General features: G+C 35.0%; 2 protein-coding genes across 5 annotated transcripts; both read left to right on the forward strand.

The window, feature by feature from the left end:
- The first annotated feature begins 1,778 nt into the window (after positions 1 to 1,778).
- On the forward strand, positions 1,779 to 8,841 carry LOC136223132 (protein DETOXIFICATION 42). 4 transcript variants are annotated; one of them, XM_066010987.1, is made up of 15 exons: positions 1,780 to 1,935; positions 2,218 to 2,283; positions 3,567 to 3,671; positions 4,534 to 4,655; positions 4,820 to 5,026; positions 5,259 to 5,449; positions 5,586 to 5,721; positions 5,876 to 5,972; positions 6,124 to 6,224; positions 6,371 to 6,534; positions 6,635 to 6,706; positions 6,836 to 6,952; positions 7,037 to 7,132; positions 7,937 to 8,058; positions 8,368 to 8,839. In XM_066010987.1, exons 3-15 carry the CDS (start codon positions 3,595 to 3,597, stop codon positions 8,411 to 8,413), a joined length of 1,548 nt encoding a protein of 515 aa, XP_065867059.1. In that variant the 5' UTR covers positions 1,780 to 1,935; positions 2,218 to 2,283; positions 3,567 to 3,594; the 3' UTR covers positions 8,414 to 8,839. The 4 variants fall into 4 exon arrangements, with proteins under 4 accessions (XP_065867039.1, XP_065867059.1, XP_065867048.1 ...); XM_066010976.1 differs by having other exon boundaries at positions 2,278 to 2,320; XM_066010967.1 differs by lacking the exon at positions 2,218 to 2,283 and having other exon boundaries at positions 1,779 to 1,935.
- Positions 8,842 to 10,016: 1,175 nt separating this feature from the next.
- LOC136223149 (pentatricopeptide repeat-containing protein At5g39350-like) lies at positions 10,017 to 13,690 on the forward strand. Its single transcript, XM_066011006.1, has one exon. The coding sequence runs from the start codon at positions 10,084 to 10,086 to the stop codon at positions 12,667 to 12,669; it is 2,586 nt and encodes an 861-aa protein (XP_065867078.1). The 5' UTR covers positions 10,017 to 10,083; the 3' UTR covers positions 12,670 to 13,690.
- Positions 13,691 to 19,356: the final 5,666 nt, after the last annotated feature.

Consider the following 19,356-nt stretch of genomic DNA (forward strand, 5'->3'; position numbering starts at 1 on the left):
AAGAATACAATCTTTTCAAGCTAAACTTGAAGGTTGAATAAACCCAAAACAAGGATGAACCTTGAGCTCCAATGGAGGCTTGAGATAAATTTCATAAAAAGTTAGGTTTCATTACAAATAAAAGGAGCTTATATACTCCAACATAATAAGAGGGAAAAGACTAAAAGCCCTTGAATAGGGTTTCTAGCAAAACATAGGAACAAGGGTGAGATGGGAAGGGAAAGAAATAATGGCAACCTAGTAAATAGGGGGTGATGGCAAAACAATAATTACACAAGAGCAGGATCTGTCCCCCAATGGTAAGAACTTGGAGGAGAAGTATCCTTCTAGCAGGACACGCCGTGCATGGACCTTGGTACGCCCCGCGTGACTCAGCTGCTGAGATTGGAGAGTCTTCGAGGAGCACTTCACGCGTGGCGTTCCGGGAATCACGCCCCGTGTATTGGAGCCTCTGATCTTGGCGATCTTTGTTGATGGACTTCACGCGTGGCGTCCCTGGTGGTACGCCCCGCGTAGTCGGCCTCCTGGACACTCTTCACTTCGGACCCTAGTTTCACGCCCCGTGCACTTGGAGATGCGCCCCGCGTCACTGATCTCCTGGACAATTCTCCGGCAATGGAGTCCTTTACGCCCCGCGTCTTGGTGAGCACGCCTCGCGTGCTTGGCTGGTGGCCCCGGTTCTCGTTGTTCGGGCTTAGGGAAAGGATGCCCTCATCAGAATAAATAAAAAGAAAGTTATTAAATTAAGAGTTAAAGTGAATAAAAGTAAAGTTTTTAAATTAGGGATTAAAATGAATAAAAATAAAATTATTAAATTAGGGATTAAAATGAATAAAGATATTCATAAAAAAAATGAATAAAGATAAAGTTATTAAATTAGGAACTAAAATGAATTAAAATGAAGATTATTAAATTAGAGATTAAAATGAATAAAAAGGAAAGTTATAAATTAGGAATTAAATGTGAAAATAGAAAATAAAACAGGGTCACAAAAGGTAATTTCAACTTAACATTACATAGACCTAAAAAAAGGAAAAAATGGCCGCTGCCAACATGCGCTAGTAGCATGCTGCCACGCGTGGGGCATATGCCGGCTGCCTTCTGGCGCGTGCATCACACTCATTAGTAGAGTTGTGTCCCATGTTTGGCAGGTGTGACACATGCTTCTAGCGTGTCAGTGTGTGGGTAGTGTATGCATTGCACACGCCTGACGCGTTCTTTCTATCAAATTTTCTTCCACCGTCCGAACATGCCTTTTTCGAACTTCGATTTTGATGATTCTTGTTTCGTTGTATTAGTTTCAACGAGATGGATATTTTTATGTTTCACGATCAATAGTTAAAAATGACCCTATTTAAGGGTATTGTCCAATTTTATCTCATATTTTACACGAAATTTTACCTAATCATAACTTATTCCTTAAACGTCCAAATTAAGCCTAAAAAGTGTGTTATAACACTTTCGAGGGATATGATTCACTAAAATATCTCATAATTCAATTTAATGCTCTAAAAATTTGGTTTTGAATGGGAAATATTAATACGATATCAAAGGTTGAACAAAGAAAAAGTAAAAAAGACATAGAACAGTAGAAGAAAGTCCAAAAAATGTGGTACGTATGGCTAATATAATTTTGGAATCACTCGAGAAAGACTTGACTCGGCGTTATATGCATCCATTCAGTCATTTAATTTAATTTAATTACTGTTGAAGATTCTATAATTTTAAAAAAAGATGTTCTTTCTCTTCTGGAATTTCACATTGACACTTGTTACCTTCTCCGTTGTCCATTCATATTCCAAAATGGAAAAAATGCATCTTTCTTTCCACCCATTGATGGGAAAGGACCCTCCCTCTATAATTACCAAGAATTTATTCCAATTTCACATTTCTTCTCTCTCTCTCTAGAAGCATGCAGTTCAGTAGCATTTCAAGGTACACTTAATTTTTCTTCCTTCCATGTCTTGTTTTCTTGGGGGTCCAAATTTTGAAGTAACTTGTGCATAGAATTCCTTGGTTGGTGAGTCTTTGTTAGTGAAATTGAAAATGGTTTTCTGGGTTGGTAAAAAGTTTTTAACTTTGGAAAGTGTTCAATAAAAATGAGTTTTGCAAAAGTTTTCCTTCCTGCCTTTGAATTTGGGGGTTTTACTGTTCAGCTTTCAGTATTTTCTAATGAAATTGGAGTTGTCTTCTTATTTATTGGAACTGGGTTTTCAGTTGTCATATCTGATTAAGAAATCAAACTTTGCTTGTATGGGAACTTCTTGGGTTTTGCAGGAAAAGGTAAAAAGATGCAAGCTTTCAGTTTCATTTCCAATGGGTGTGTAAAAATTTCAAATTTTTTATTTTTTTTCTATATGTAAAAGCTCTTAATTAGTTAGTGGATATGTCGGTTAAATATTGTTTTGGTTTTTATTTTTTTTTTAATTAGAATAGAAATATAAAATTTTCGGTTTAAAGTGAATCCGCCTAGAAAAAAGATTATATTTTTTAGTTTGTTTGTTTATTTATTTATGCTCATAGTTTTGGAGGTTGCGCTCTTAGTATATGTATGTGTGTGAGCCTGGACGGATCTAGGGGAGCTGGGGGGCTTGAATACTCACTAGTTGTCGGAGAAATTTTTATGGAAATTGGAAACGGGGGGTTTACCTTTTCATGTAAAAACACTAAAAAAACATCAATTTAGGTTGTGTGGGGCCTTGAATACTCACTAGTTGCCGGAAAACGTCGAAATTTTTATGGAAATTGCATGCGGGGTTTTAAAAACACGGAAAAAAAACATCAATTTAAGTTGTGCTCTTTGTATATGCATGTGTGTGATCCTGGACGGATCCAGGGGAGCTAGGGGGCTTGAATACTCATTGGTTACCGGAAAACATCGAAATTTTTATGGAAATTGCATACGGGGTTTAACTTTTTATGTAAAAACCCACACACACAAGAAAAAAACATCAATTTAGCATCCATAAATTAGGAGAGACTACCCCAAGCACCCCTTGAATCCTGGATCCGTCACTGTCTCTGAGCTTTGAGTGTAATCTGTTCTCATGTGATCTGAAAGTTAGGCACTTGGGATTCCCTTACTCTTATACTAACTTGCCAACTACTAATGAACTATGGAAGCTCTTCTTCGTTAGCGTTTCCACGTATCGTGTGCGTGTCCGTTTCTTTTTAGTTTCCATTACCGTTTCCTAGCTAATTTTTCTTAGAAATAACGTTTCTGGTATCCGTTTCCGCATTTCGTGTCCATTTCCGTGCAACATAGCTAATGAAAACAGAACGGACCACATGACATTTTTGTTAATTAATTAATGTCTAATTTCTTATTCCGCATATAAGCTTATTATAGTATAACATTATATGTATACTTTGGTAGTGGACAGGCACTTAATCCCACTTGGCGGTTAGCACTAAGCAACTTTGTTAGTTTTTAATATCTAGTTTGTATCTAATGGAGTGTGGCTGTAAAGTTAGTGATACCAAATCAACAAGCTGCAGATTATGGAGTTTAAATATTTGATTATTTTTCCACTATATCATCATTAGCTTAATCTGCTTTATTACAGAACATAATCTGGTGATTTGGCTGTTCCAATGATGGCTGAGGAAAATGAAGTCTTTCCACACTTGAACAAGAGAACACCCATGGCCATATTCTTCATGGATTTCAGGTACTAATTGTTTCATTTCATTGGGATTTTCTTCTCTCTGTTTTAGTTGTGCTCGGTTTTGTGGTTTTGATTAGACCCTGTTCTTTGTCACTTAATTTCAGTATCAGTAATTTCAGTTCAATAGCATTCAGTTTAGTTCAGTAGCATTCAGTTCAGTTCAGTTTACTTAATTTCAGTAAAAAAGAACAGGGCCTGAGTAGGCAGTGTCTGTGGTGTCAATTATCGGGTTATTGCTAAATGAGTCAACTCTAATCAAACTTAAATTTTTTGTATCATAATCGTGTCAACTTAATCATGTCCGTGTCTTTTTCTATCATGTTCGCAAGTCGCATATACGTAATTTTACTAAAAAAATTGACCCAAAATCTATTTAATTAACGTCTGGTCCGCTAATATCATGTTGGATTCATGTATTGTATTCAGTGTAATTTTGCTATTTCTATCAAGAATGACATGTAATTTTATGAAAGTTTTTGAGTCGTATTCGCATGTTACTTATAATTTCATTACATCTGTTTGTTAGGGCGACATGTAAAAACATGAGAAAATATAATAGTAATAATAAAATAATAATGTTCAATATTTGAGTTCTTTTCGAGTTAGTAAGTCAACTCTAATCCAACTAAAAATTTATCTGTCAATTTTTTTCAACCTAAACTTGTTTACTACACTAACTTACTAAATTTGTATTGGTTCATGTCGTGTTGTCGAATCGTGTACACAATTGCCACCTTAAGTTTTGATTTTTTTGGGACACTGATTCGCGGGGAAATCTTTGATTTCATTGTGCAATCTTTCTTTATTTCTTTTAAGCGGCGTTTTAAGAACTAATTATGATGTGATTATTCAATGATATGAACAGAAATGTACTGAAAATGGATGAAATCGGGTTGGAAATAGCACGTATAGCATTGCCGGCAGCACTGGCTTTGACAGCTGACCCTATTGCTTCTCTTGTGGACACTGCATTTATAGGCCAAATTGGTATTTTCCTTTCTTCCTAGTTTGTTTGTGTATGCTTGCAGTATTGAGATGTAAGTGCTTGAAGGCCCCGGCCTGCCAAAACCTGTCTACTTTTAGGACGGGCTTGGGATTTATAATAGACGTGATTTAGCCAACTCACTTGTGATTTGTTATGATTGATTCAGGTGCAGTAGAAATAGCTGCTGTTGGAGTTTCAATTGCTTTATTCAATCAAGTGTCGAGAATCGCAATATTCCCGCTTGTTAGTGTGACGACTTCTTTTGTTGCCGAAGAAGATACCATAGGAAGAGTTAGCCCTCAGCAAGAGATTGATTCCCTCGAAAATGGTTCAGTTATGAACAATGAGAGTAAAGAGTTGATCCCACAAAATGGTACTCTCTACTTTGTCCTGTCCTTTTCGGCTTTTGATCCCAATTTAGGAAGAAATAAAGAAAAATTTACAATTACCGATAGAAAGCTAAATTAAAATTTCCTTTATCTGAATTTAACGGATTTTGTATTACCGGCGGAATCTGCTAATTTCGTCGCTGATATTCAGTCCCTCAAAAATTCTGACAAATACCCGTAAAGTTAACGCTTATTGTTTCATCTTTGTGCTACCAGAATCTAGTGAAGGACCATACAAATCAAAATCACTACTTAACAGCTTTGGCATTTCTAAGATTGAGAACGAAAGACGGCATATTCCCTCAGCCTCGTCTGCGCTGGTTATCGGTGCCATCCTTGGATTCATCCAAGCTATATTCCTCATATCCGGAGCAAAACCATTACTCAACTTCATGGGAGTCAGTTCTGTAAGTGCTTTTGTTTTTAATACAAGATAAGTTTCAGCTTCCCCACCGGGGGGGACTTTGGGGAAGTTATTCACAAAACGGGATGCGAAATTGTTTTCCTGAAATACCATGTGACATTTCTGTTTTATTTGTATAGGATTCGCCTATGCTAAAACCTGCACAACAATATTTGACATTGAGATCTCTCGGCGCTCCTGCGGTTCTTCTTTCCTTGGCAATGCAAGGAATCTTTCGTGGATTTAAAGATACAAAAACGCCTTTATACGCTACCGGTATGCTTTCTGAGATTTGAACTTCGTCCCATAAAAAGATCTATAGTTTTTAGCATTTTTTCGTTCATTGATACTGAGTATTTTGTTCTGGCTCCGGCATTTGGTTATCTAACATCTTTTCTAATGCAATGTTGTTCACTCATCTGAATTACAGTGGCTGGAGATGTGACAAACATAATCTTAGACCCCATATTTATATTTGTTTTCCGTCTGGGAGTTAGCGGTGCCGCAATTTCCCATGTTCTATCGCAGTAAGTCATAGTTAACTCGAGTTCTTTAGCAGTATTATTTTCTTAATCATTCTTTTGAGTAGAAATTAGATTCATCTATGAGTCGATCCGCCTACACGTCTTGCTTTTACTGCTATATCGGGAGTTACTTAACGTATTGCTATGATTGCAGGTACTTGATTTCAGTTATACTATTGTGGAGATTAATGGAAAAAGTTGATCTCTTACCTCCTAGCCTTAAACATCTCCAGTTTGAAAGATTTCTTAAAAACGGTAAATCATTTGCTTTACATTTATCAGGATGGTGTTTGTTATTGCACCAATGACTTGTCAAACATCTTTTTTCGTTCTTGGTTCTTGTTTAAGATCTCAATTTCGCCGATTAAGAGCTACCGACATATCACATTCTTGTTCTGCAGGTTTTCTCTTATTAGTGAGGGTTATAGCTGTAACATTCTGTGTTACTCTGTCGGCATCCTTAGCGGCTCGCCAAGGGTCAACTTCTATGGCTGCATTTCAAGTCTGCTTGCAGGTTTGGCTGACCACGTCTCTTCTTGCCGATGGATTGGCTGTTGCCGGCCAGGTTAGTAGGTTTTAGAATTTCAATTCAACTGATCTAAGTTCTAACTAAAACAACTGCAATTCGGAATTCGATTATGTACTAAATACGACTCTACATTCAGGCATTACTTGCAAGTGCTTTTGCTAAAAGGGACTTCGAAAAGGCCACTGCAACCGCTTCTCGCGTATTGCAGGTGCGTCTAGAATCTTATTTAGTTTGGTTCCAACCTCGTAAATCTCTTGAATGTTTAATTTTATGTTCTCGTATCGAACTTATTATAATCAACAACTGATCTAATTCCTAATAAATACTAATATTGCAGCTGGGTTTGCTTCTGGGGCTATTTCTGGCTGTCGTACTCGGACTAGGATTGAGGTTCGGAGCAAGACTATTCACATCTGATATCAATGTCCTCCACATGATTAGCATAGCCATCCCGGTATCTCTGCTTTCTGCAAAAACAAAATAATTACTGACGAATTAACGACGGAACTAACTAACATTTGGTTTGTTTTGGTACCAGTTTGTTGCTGGCACTCAACCTATCAATGCCTTGGCTTTTGTATTTGATGGAATCAACTTCGGAGCTTCTGATTTCGCCTACTCCGCATATTCCATGGCAAGTGTCTACTCTAATCTCTTCAAGTCATTATCTGAGAGACTGACAGTGAAGTTTGGAGTCTGTTTTATAAAAATTTCCGAAGGTCTCAATAAAGTCATCCGGCTAATTTGTGAACAAAAACTTACACAGAAACCAATTGACTATATAGCGACTAAGCACCGTGCTGGACAAGGTCTGTGCCATGTACCACATCCTAAGCCACAAAATCTTAAAAAACCACATCTTTGTCCGCTGTAGCACTTAGTTGGCATATAGTAAATTGTGTTTTGTATCATGTCAAACATTCCGGTGAGCAATAATTTTTTTTTTCTTTCAATAAAATGACTGAACTGCACATTTGGTCCCAATAAAGTCATGTTGGCTAATTAGTGTACAAAAACTAGCACAGAAGATACTTGACTATATGCCGGACTAAGCACCATGCCATACATGTCTGACTTTTATGGCTGACGTTGCAGCCACATCTATGCCACATGGCACATCCTAAAGCCGCAAAATTTTAAAAAATCACATCCTTGTCCGGTATTAGTGCTTAGTTGACATATAATCAATTGTCTTATGTGGCACGTCAACAATCAAGTGAGATTTTATACACAAACTGGCCGGAATGGCTTTAGTGAAATCACAACGTTTAATTCAATAACTTTATTGAAAGAAAATGAAGTTGAATTACCTTTGTGAATTAGATTTTAAACTTCAGTGACTATCGGTCCAATTAACAAGTACGGCTGGAAAATCTGTACTTGATTTACATGGTATGTGAATTCCTCTGATAATTAGGTTGACATTCTTCTACTACAGATTCTGGTGGCAATTGTCAGCATCATATGTCTTCTTTTTCTCTCGTCCGCCTACAAGTTCATTGGAATCTGGACTGCTCTTACCATATATATGTGTCTCCGAGCATCTGCTGGTTTCTGGAGGTAATTCATTATAACCCAAAGTATCCTTTCCTTTCCATTTCAATTTTGTAGGTTGAAAAACAAATCCTAAATTTCAGCACAATGATCATTGTAAAGTGGTCACAAATTATTCTGTCAGCTAAATTTTCTTCGAGACTGTGAATTTGGATTGTCGTGTGATAATCGTCTATTGTTTTTTATATGCTCTATATGACATAAAAATGCAACGAAAATGATAGAGTCAAATGTATCGTGTCAGTCAGGTTGTCTTTAAAATCGCATTGTCGTGTTATAAACTGTTTTCCTGAGATTTTGCTCCTGCATATGCAGAATAGGGACTGGAACAGGGCCTTGGAACTTCCTCAGGAGTTTGTAGCTGCTTTCGACATTCATTTCGGGAAACTGCAACTCAGTGACGTATCCAGGATTCACTTGTAAGGAGTGCTCGTGGTGATCTCTCGTGATTTATGGATGCTAAATTGATATTTTTAGGTGTTTTTACATGAAAAAAAATTGAAGTCTCATAAGTTTCCATGGAAATATCAACATTTTCCGGCGATCAGTAGGTGCTCAAGCACTCTATCCGTTCCTGCTGCAGAGTTGTTTCCATTGTATTCTTGCTATAGAAAAAGCATGTTTTGTATGCATATCCATTTCTTTCCCTCCTTTCTACACTTGAATGCCATTCAATATCATTGTAAATAAATTTTTAATGGTTACACCATTTCAAGAAATGAAAGTCTAGAGGGAAAAAAGAAATTACAGAAAATATTTAGTCAGTTTACATTTTGGAAAAATATCAGCACACAATGCAAAAGATTGATAAATTATGAACCAAGTTTTGTTATTTTATAAAATCAAGAGGGTGTTTATTAATTGTTTCTAAGTATATCATAATATTTAATGTTGATTATGATAAATTAAACAAAATGAGATGGATGGATTCTCAAAATAATGCACATTGTCTTTTTAATATTGTCTCTTAACAACAATAACACAAGAACGAGCAACTTCTCCCTCGAAAATAACAAGGATAAGTTACAAATTTAGTAATATAATTATTGGAGGAGAGCAGATTTGGTATGTATGTATAAACAAATACAGTGCAATTTTAATCATAATATTTACTAATATTTACCAACAGTTGCAATTTTAAATCTCATTAACATTAGACAAAGAAATAATATTTCTACAAGCTATAACTTATTACTGAGATCGTGGTTCTGCTCTTTCAAAATTTGAAAGTTATGCTTTTTCAAAATTTGAACATTTTTCAAGACATATGCAAGTTGGATGGTAGCTAGAACATGAAATTACATATAAAGAAAAAACTCATTTTCGTTAATAAGAATTCAAATTGAATAACTCATAAACGTAAGGCTTAACATTACATTGTTTTGTATGTAGGAGTTAAATATATTCTTCTCCAATAACTATAGGACTAAATTTGTACGGATCTCTCAACAATATAAATGTTAACCCCTGCGTTTTCTCTACAAATTGCTCATACAATTTCAATTTTATTGGGTTGTTCTGGATCCTATTGAGAATTAATTAAATTTTATATTTATTAAATTCAAATTTGTAGAAAAAAATGGAGGATAAAAATTGACAAGAGCCTGTAGAATACTGGAGGCGCTCTGCCTCAGTTAGCAGTGATGGATCTATGATTCATTGATGTATTTTTAATTGAAAGTTTTTAGATACATATACATAAAAATATCAAAGCACTATACACTACTTGAATGGAGTTTTTTAGTAATCAGTAGGTGTTCAAGCCTTCTCGATACTCTCTAGATCCGTCCTTGTCGGGTATGGCCCGTTGAATCTCTTAGGATTAGGATTAAGATTTGGGCCACTTTGGGCTCATATGTATGGGCCATTAGTTCAGTGTTCCAGTTCCAATCTTGCTTCCCGCTAAAATACAAAGCCGTTAACGGTCATTTTGCAAATCATTCCCGCTAAAAGTCAAGGCCATTTAACGGCTAGTAATATAAATCGGAATTTCACCTTCCGCTCAGTAAATGTCAACTGCTTCACTGGATAATGTACATTTCTCTATCTTTGAAGCCCGGAAAAACCCCTCCTTTGATCGAACAAACTCGAATTCAACGAGACGCTAACAAGGACTGGAATTCCATCATCAAACACCATGCCAAGCTCAAGAATGACCAAGCCATTCTCTTCACTTATACGCAAATGGAGTCTCTCGGCGTCGCACCTCATGCCGCCACCCTTCCTCTCGTTTTCAAGGCCTGCACGAGGTTACATGCTTTTGAGAGAGGCAAGAGAATTCATCGTAGTATTGAAGAGACTAATTTGATAGGAGATGTTCGAATTGGGACTGCTGTTGTTGATTTTTACTGTAAATGTGGGCATCTTGGTGAAGCAGACAAGGTGTTTGATAAAATTACTGAGAGAGATCTTGTTCTGTGGAATGCCTTGATGTCTGGTTATGTGGGATGTGGTTATTATGAGGGAGCAATTAGGTTGATTCGGGAGATGCAAAGGGAGGGTTTGAAACCGAATTCACGAACTTTGGTGTCATCGCTTCTGGCTTGTGAGGGGCTTTTGAATCTGCGATTAGGGCGGGAGATTCATGGGTATTGCTTGAGGAATGGATACTTTCGATCGTGTCCTTATGTGGATACTGCTTTAATTGGGTTCTATATGAATTTTGATGTCACAATTTCGAGCCTCGTTTTCGATTTGATGGTTGCAAAGAGCACTGTGAGTTGGAATGCAATGATTACTGGGTATTTTGATGTTGGGGATTTTCGTAAAGCTTTCGAGATGTTTATTCAGATGTTCAATGATGGGATTAAGTTTGATTTGGTTACAATATTGGTTGTTATTCAGGCAATTGCTGAATTTGGATCTATTGAGTTAGGTATGCAGATACATCAATTGGCTATTAAGTTAAGCTATGGTAACGATTTGTTCATAGCGAACGCGTTACTCAATATGTACGTTGATATCGGAAATTTGAAGCTAGCTCGTCGTTTATTTGATACTGTGAGCACCCATGATGTTGCCTTGTGGAATTCTATGATAGCTGCTTATGTTGATTACAACTTTTATGATGAAGCTATTAGTTTGTTTATTACAATGAGAAAAGAAACTAGAGAAGAGGAAGGAACTATTGCTGTTATGTTGTCCTTATGTGCAGAATTAGCTGATGGCTTGAAAAAAGGTAGAAGCATTCATGCTATTGCTTGCAAAAGCGGAATGGAGATGAGTGTTTCGGTCGGAAATTCGTTGTTGGCTATGTATGCAGATTTAGGTTGTATTGAACATGCTTTAAAGGTTTTTTATGAAATGAATGATGTCGATGTTGTTTCGTACAATACTTTGATCTTAGCACTTTCGAGCAGCAATTTGAGGGAAGAGTCATGGGAACTCTTCGGGATGATGCGAGAATCAGAGGTCAATCCGAACTGCCACACAATGATATCTCTCCTTGCAGCTTGTGGAGATGAAACATGTCTAAATGTTGGGCGATCTGTCCATGGCTTTGTGATAAAGCATGGCATTGAGATAAGTCTCGAGTTGAACACTTCCCTCATCGATATGTATATGAATTGCTGCGATGAGGAAACAGCTAGGTATCTATTCGACGCATGTGCCAGTAGAGATTTGGTATCATGGAATGCAATTATTGCTGCTTTTGTTAGAAACAGCAGAGCTAGTGAAGCTCTACTGTATTTCAACCGAATGATTTCAGAAGTCGAACCTAACTCTGTTACTATCATAAATGTTCTGTCAACATGCACCGATCTTGCCAATCTTCCTCGAGGGCAATGCTTGCATGCTTATGCAACACGGAGGTTTTCCCCTTCGGGTCTACATTTGTCTCTGACGAATGCTGTTTTAACAATGTATACAAAATGCGGCAGTATGCAAAATGCCGAAAAGATCTTTAAAACCTTAACAAAGAGAAATATTGTCTCTTGGAATGCAATGATAACTGGATATGGAGCAAATGGTTGTGCTCATGATGCTATCCTTGCTTTCATGAAGATGTTAGAAGATGGTTTCCAACCGAATGGGCTAACTTTTCTATCCGTTTTATCTGCTTGCCGCCATGCTGGTTTGATCGAGAAGGGCATGGAGCTTTTTCGCTCCATGGTTCAGGAATTTAAGCTAACCCCTGTGCTTGCTCATTATAGCTGTGTGGTAGATCTACTCAGTCGAGGCGGATGCTTAGACGAAGCCAGAGACTTCATCGATTCTATGCCTATCGAACCAGATGCATCAGTATGGAGAGCTCTCCTAAGTGCTTGTCGAGTTCATTATAACGTTCAACTAGCTGCAGACATTTTCCAGAATCTTGTTGAATTAGAACCAATGAATGCTGGGAATTACATTTTGCTGTCGAATACGTATGCCGCAGCTGGTCTTTGGTCAGAGGTTAGACAAGTAAGGAGATGGCTGAGAGAAAAAGGTCTGAAAAAACCACCAGGAACTAGTTGGATTGTGATTCGAGATGAGATTCACTCGTTTACAGCTGGAGATACATCACACCCTCAATCCAATAGAATTTATGAGAATTTGAATTCTTTGCTGTGGATGCTTAGAGAATCTGGATATGTTACTGAATTTCACTTGGCAATTGACAATGAAGAGGATTAGATGGACAGTGGATGGGGTTGCTAACTGCCACAGCGAGAATAAAGGAGCTCATCATGGTTAAGCACTTCAGTCTGAGGTCCGAAAATCTTGGAAGGATCATTGGTCATCTACCTGATTCATGGTGTAAGAGAGGTCAAGATTTCCAGGTTTTCAATTCTCAACATATACCATTTTGGCAAAACGCTTATTTGAGCACCTAATCAATTCAGTTTTCACCGATCAAGCCCTGATTTTCTTAATGTGTACATTAAGCCCTTAATCAATTATTGTTAAACACATTAAGCCTCTCTTAGACAGTCAATTTTGTGTGAGATTCAAACTCCCTTTATCGCGTGTGGAACTGTCAACATGTCATTGTTCCCCTGAAGTAAAACGGTTAAACTAAATGAGTTTGATTGTTTTACTTCAAGGATTGGGGGGAAGTTAGTTTTGGGATTGATGTGGTAAGGTTATTTTACGGGTTGACATGACATGTTATAAAAAAAAATCACTCCACATGGCGATCTATATGTCAGGTAATGTGTTAAAACAGTGGCATGTACACTGACATGCTAGTAATTCCATCTATGCTAAACGGAGTTTGAATCAACACACATAAATTGGACCGTCAAAGAGGGGCTTAATATATTCAAAATTAATTGATCAAAGATCAGAAGCTTAATCAGTAAAAATTGAATTATTTAGGAGGTAAATATGCATTTTTCCTACAATTTTTAGTGTACATACCAGTAATAAGTTGCATTTTCTTCATATTTCTGATCATGCAATGATCTTCTAGACAAAAGTCATTTTCTTCATGTTGGATGGAATTTCTCATTGTAACCAAGATTAATCCTCATATTAGATTATCTGGAGGCATAGGCATAGTCATATTTTTAGCTAATAGCCTGATTAATTAGTTAACCTGTCATTAGCACTTGATTAATTAGTTGGATTAAGATTGTAGAATTATTGCAGGAGAGAAAGCTTTGGAATTTATAGCATTTTCAATTTGCTTTGTCATGACTCAGAAAGGTGAACACTCCTGTGCAAATTAAGAAAGTTCTCTTTCTTCTTCTTTCTTGTGATTGTCATTTCAATTATTATCATTTTCAAGCAAATTTCTAATCTAATTCACTAAATTGCCTACTTTTCTCCTTTTATGCAATTCATTTGCATGTTTATTTCAGTTATTCTTAGTTTGACACTTTATACTTGCTTAAAGAACTATTTTGCCCTTCACCTATCCAAAATGTTAGTTTTTGGCCCTTAATCTATTAGTATTTGATAACATTTTCTCACTCGTCTATCTAAAGTGCTTATCTTCGCTCATGGCTTATTATTTGGTACATTTGCCCCTCGATCTATCCAGAAATTCGTGAAATCTAAATTGGTGTGGAGAGTTGAGATTCCACTAATTTTGGATAGGTCAGGCCCAAAAATCAATATTTTGAATAGGCCATGTACCAAATAGTACTTTAATCTCTCTATACTTGTACTTTGATCTATCAAATATCTAAACTTGTAAGTTTTTGTTGTATAAAGGATGATAAATCAGCAAATAAGTGTGCCTTTGGCCTAAAATTGACAAGTTCAAGGTGTAAAACGGTAAAAAGTTTTAAGTTCAAGTGTATGATAGGTCCAACCATTAGTACACTATGTCAAACGGTAAAAAGTTATAAGTTTAGATGCATAATTATATATTAAGTTTCATGATTTCTGTTTAAAACAAAATATAAATTAGGAAGAATGACTTGTCAAATTAAAAGGTTGTGCAATGGACGGTCTTGAATCGGATTTCAGATAGATTCGGGTGCAATTTGGAAATTTTGGTTACTCTCTAAGGTTAACACAACAATCAATCCTCAAACTCGTACATTTAAAGTTGGAGATTGTGGGAACAATAAAACCCTAATGCTCGAAAGAGAATTTGAAACACATAAACATAATACAGCATACGTAATTTATTTTTCAAAATCTCTATTTAACACTTCAAACGCATAATAAAGCCCATCCCAAAATAAACTCATGTACGAGCTACTAATTTTCTAATATCGGGCAAAAGTAATTAAAAGAATAATTTTCAAGTGCATAAAAGAGCGTCTGACAAGACTCGAACTGAACCGAGGTTCAAGAAATCAAATAAATTGTATAAAAAAATTGTGTGAAGTACATTATTCTTTCAAAAAAGAGAGTATAAAATTGTTCTGTTGACATCCCATGTAAGAATCTGATGCCTTTTGCTTATGAAAATGTTAATCTATTTTCTAAATTAATTAATTGAGAAATAGTTGTTATCTCCTTTAATACTAAGCAATTAGCTTATTGGTCATTTAGTACTTTTCATGTATTTTCATTACTTTTGTTATACCCTTCCCATCATAATATGTGTATTTTCCAAGGCATTTCTTGGGAAAATTATATTTATGGCACCTATAAATTAGTTCTATTAATATTAGGTAAAAAAACATTACATTGAATCTATAATTTTTTATTTTTTGTCACATTAAACTTCTGATAACCAAAAAAGTCGGTTTTGAACATAAAACTCAGTTAACATAGTGTTGCTAATTTCACTTGCGTGCTAAATTTGTGTTTTTAACCGTTCGAAAGAAGTTCTTGATGTGTATAATATGGTTATAGGAAAACTGTAAATACATTGTTTCGAAATGAAAAACTTATAATTTCAAACACAAATTAAATGAATAAAGTTTTTAAGTGAATTAGATGAATCACAACAATTAACCAATTTAGCAAGTAAGGACTTAATGCGATAAAAAAAAAATAATGAGTCTAATGTAGACAAAAATAAATAAATAATGAGTCTAATGTATTCAAATAAAATATCAGATACCTCAAAATACTTTTTACCTTAATATTATAACCTCCAAACTTTATTTTTAACATAAAAATCTTTGGAAAGTATAATTTCATCAATTTTTTAGAAATTTTTATTGATTGGAATTTTAATGTTACAGTAATGAAAAATTTAACCCAATATCAACATTAATGAATTATTGTTATTATAAAAAATCTTCTTGAATTTCTGGATTATACTGACAAAGCAGAAGGTTCTCAATTATACTTCAAATCATTGAATTTTTAAAATTTTTATTTTATTTTGGTCAATCTACACTAATGAATTATTGTTATTATAAAAAATCTTAACATACATATTCGAGAGCTTAATATAAATAAAAGAAAAATCCATAATCAATAGAATATTGTACGTGCTTTGTTTCAACCCCAATTATTTTTAATGTAGTAGTTGCTATTATATTTTTTTTTTTAAAAAGCATTAATGATGAATATTTTTTTGTGATAAATTATGTTATGAAATCTGAACTTTAATTATTTCAAAGGTAATTTTATCATAACAATAAATTTTCCATTTTTGAAAAAAATAAAAATCTAAATTAATTAAAAATCAGTCTAAAAAAACTTTGGCTAACTGCTTTTTAAATTTCTGATTTAATGTTGGAATAAACATTACGTGACTTGTAAGAATCATCTGTCAAATGTATATTTTAAAATTTCATTTTTGCACCAATTGAAATTTTAAGAGCATAATAAAATTATCCTCAAAATTAAAGTAATTTTAACCCCACAATCATGATGTAAACTTAAATATTATCCACTCATTGTTGGAAGATAATACCTTTTTTAAAAAGGCAACTAATCTACAAGAATCACATTTCTTTTCACTTGAGTGAATAAAATAGGTTGAAGCTAATTATTTTAGGGGGAAATCTTTTTGACCCATAATTCATTAAAGTCAATTTTGTAATTAAAAATAATCTGTGAACTAATTAATTAATAAATTAATTGATTATGTTGATTGATCTTAATTATTTAGTTGATTGAAATCAATTAATTAGTTATTTAATATACATTTAAGAGAGGAGTTAGAATAGTAGTTTGGGAGATAATAAGGGGTAAATTACTATTGTAATTACAATTAATTTCTGCTTTTAGAACAATTCTGCAATTTTCAATCCATTTTCAATTATGTTCATCATTTCATTTCTTTTGATGCATTATCTTCAATTTAATTTTTATTGTTTAAAATTGAGATTTTCGTAAAAATTATCCGTGATGACTTTATTGATATATGTGCAACTCTTATATATACAATATACAATGAATTATAAAGGAGAGTAAAGTAGATCATATATGTACGGTAAGTGTGGTTAGTGTGATGTGTGGTGGTATTATCTTATGTGTGTGATTCTAGTGTAAGCTTATTGAAATCTTATACCCCGTCAAATGAAACGAGAAAGCAACAAGTCACATCTTGGACAACATAATATATTAAGGTGAGGAGCGGATAACGATTTAGTGAACAATCGTGAAACATTGAATCAGAGGCAATATGAAAAGTGGGCTGCTATATACCGCCATGGTTATACTTTCTACCGCACTTTTTTTACAATTTTGCCCTCCTTATAATTTAAACTCAAAAACTCAAAACTCTCAAATCCTCTCTAGCTTTTTGGATTTTCAAAAAACCAGACCTAAAACGACATGCCGCCAAAGGCAGGAGCGGGTAAAGGCTTCATGAATGCTCTGGTAAGGTTTTTTTTTAAAAAATTACTCTGAAATCATGGGTTCCGCCTCCGAATCGGAGGCGGAACCCGTATGAATTTAGCCTAAACGGACGGGCCGTGCCGTTTCCACCACGGGTGGAACGGACGAACTGCCCGTTCCACCCGTGGTGGAAACGGCACGCGCCGTTCGTTCCACCGTACGGTGGAACGAGCGGCGCATCCGTTCCACCGTAAGGTGGAACGGTGCGCGCTGCCCGTTTAGGCCAAATCCATTTAAAAAAAATCAAAATTTAATAAACGAAATTTAAATTTAAATTTATATCGTAGGATTACCTCGTGTACGAAATCATGGTCTTCGGGAATGCTTGGGTCCATTTTCGTCCAATTAGGGTTTTTAGGTTTGGGAGAGAAAGAGAGGAAAAAAAAGTTTTGGTTTTTGATAAAAAATTATGACAAGGGCATAAATGTCAAAAGAGTGCGGTGGGCATAAACTGTAATATATGGTACTTTTCAGATACCTAATGGGACGGATAAGAGCATCCATATGATATGAACATGGGTTATACGTAAACTGACTAAGTTGTTGAATAGCAAACTCAATGTCTGGACGAGTGAAATCGAGATAAAAAAGATGTCCAACGAAAAGACGATAAAGAACGGGAGTAGAAAAGATAGTTAGATAGAAGGATCTAAATCGACGTTCAGAAACATAGGGCAAGAAGTAGAAGATGTAGCAGTAAGTTCGGCATCAGATATTAAATCAACAACGTATTAACGTAGATAAGAAGATACCATCGGTATCTCTAGCAATTTTGATGCCAAGGAAATATTTTTGCGGACCAAGGTCCTTGATAGTAAAAAGTGCATGAAAATGAGTTTTAAAACGAGCAATAGAGGTTTCAAAATTACTCGTAATAAGAACATCGCCCATATAAACGACAAGCACAAGAAAAATATAATTATGCGTGAAGATAAATAAGCAATGATCTGAGGCAGCTTAGGCAAACCCATAAAGGTAAAATCATGGCTCTACTTCAGAAGAGATAATTGTTTCCATTTAAAAGTACAGTAACCAAACTAAGTTCAAGATTAAACTATAGCTCTCATACCATGATCAAAAATAGTTTTTAGTAAAAATTCTCTATGATGACTTTATTATATATGTGCAACTCTTAAATATACAATATACAATCTACAATGAATTGTAAATGAGAATAATGTAGATCCTATATTTACGGTATATGTGGTTAGTGTGATGTGTGGTGGTATTATCTTGTATGTGTTATTCTAGTGTAAACCTATTGAATTAAATATAAAATAATCTTACAAAAAATTAATTGCAGATTTTAAATTTCCAAGTCCTTTCGGGTTTTTACACAGTCGTTATATTAAAAGTAAGATTTTCATATCTGGTGCAATGCAGATTCAGTTCGAAAATGGAAGAAACAGAAGCATTTTTAAGCTCCTGGTATTTGAAACAAAAGCATTTTAAAGCTCTTGGTATTTTTATTTTTTTTATATATTGATTAAGTCATTTATCTTTCGATTCGACACATTGGACTCTTAATCAATTATAATAGTATAAATTAAATTTTATTTTTGCCAAATTAATTAGCTATGAGAATGTAATTGGGTTAATACACATATTTGCCATCGTGTTTTCTCGGAAAAACACATATGCCCCTGTATCAAATAAACCCACTAAAATCTCCTTGTACTTGTCACAACCCTACAGATATACCTCACACTAACGGAATGATGATTTGGCACAAACGCCGTTCCACGTGGAACGCCACGTCATGCCACGTCAACTGCCAACAAATCAAAATGAATCCTACGTGGCAAAGTAAAAAGGGTTAATACACATATTTGCCCTCGTGTTTTCTCGGAAAAACACATATGCCCCTGTATCAAATAAACCCACTAAAATCTCCTTATACTTGTTAATAAGTTATAATGACACGTCCCTTTTTTAAAAATTTAAATAATTAAAAATATGTCTACATGGCAGTTCATATAAGTAGCAGTTCATACCTAGGAACAGGTTTACCCTAACGTCTAAAATGAGAGAGAGTCGAAAGAAAGAGAGAGAGAGTGATTTCCCTAATGCTCGCATTATTCTCCATCTCCTTGAAGGCTACCAGGTACGAATTAATTAAAC

Source organism: Euphorbia lathyris, chromosome 1 (assembly GCF_963576675.1).
Source record: "Euphorbia lathyris chromosome 1, ddEupLath1.1, whole genome shotgun sequence".
NCBI lineage: Eukaryota > Viridiplantae > Streptophyta > Magnoliopsida > Malpighiales > Euphorbiaceae > Euphorbia > Euphorbia lathyris.

Coding starts and splice junctions, on each gene's coding strand:
- LOC136223132 (XM_066010967.1), top strand. CDS start 3,595: ATGATGGCTGAGGAAAATGAAGTCTTTCCACACTTGAACAAGAGAACA. Junction 6,707..6,835: donor CCGCTTCTCGCGTATTGCAG/GTGCGTCTAGAA, acceptor CTAATATTGCAG/CTGGGTTTGCTTCTGGGGCT. Junction 7,133..7,936: donor CCTACTCCGCATATTCCATG/GCAAGTGTCTAC, acceptor CTTCTACTACAG/ATTCTGGTGGCAATTGTCAG.
- LOC136223149 (XM_066011006.1), top strand. CDS start 10,084: ATGTACATTTCTCTATCTTTGAAGCCCGGAAAAACCCCTCCTTTGATC.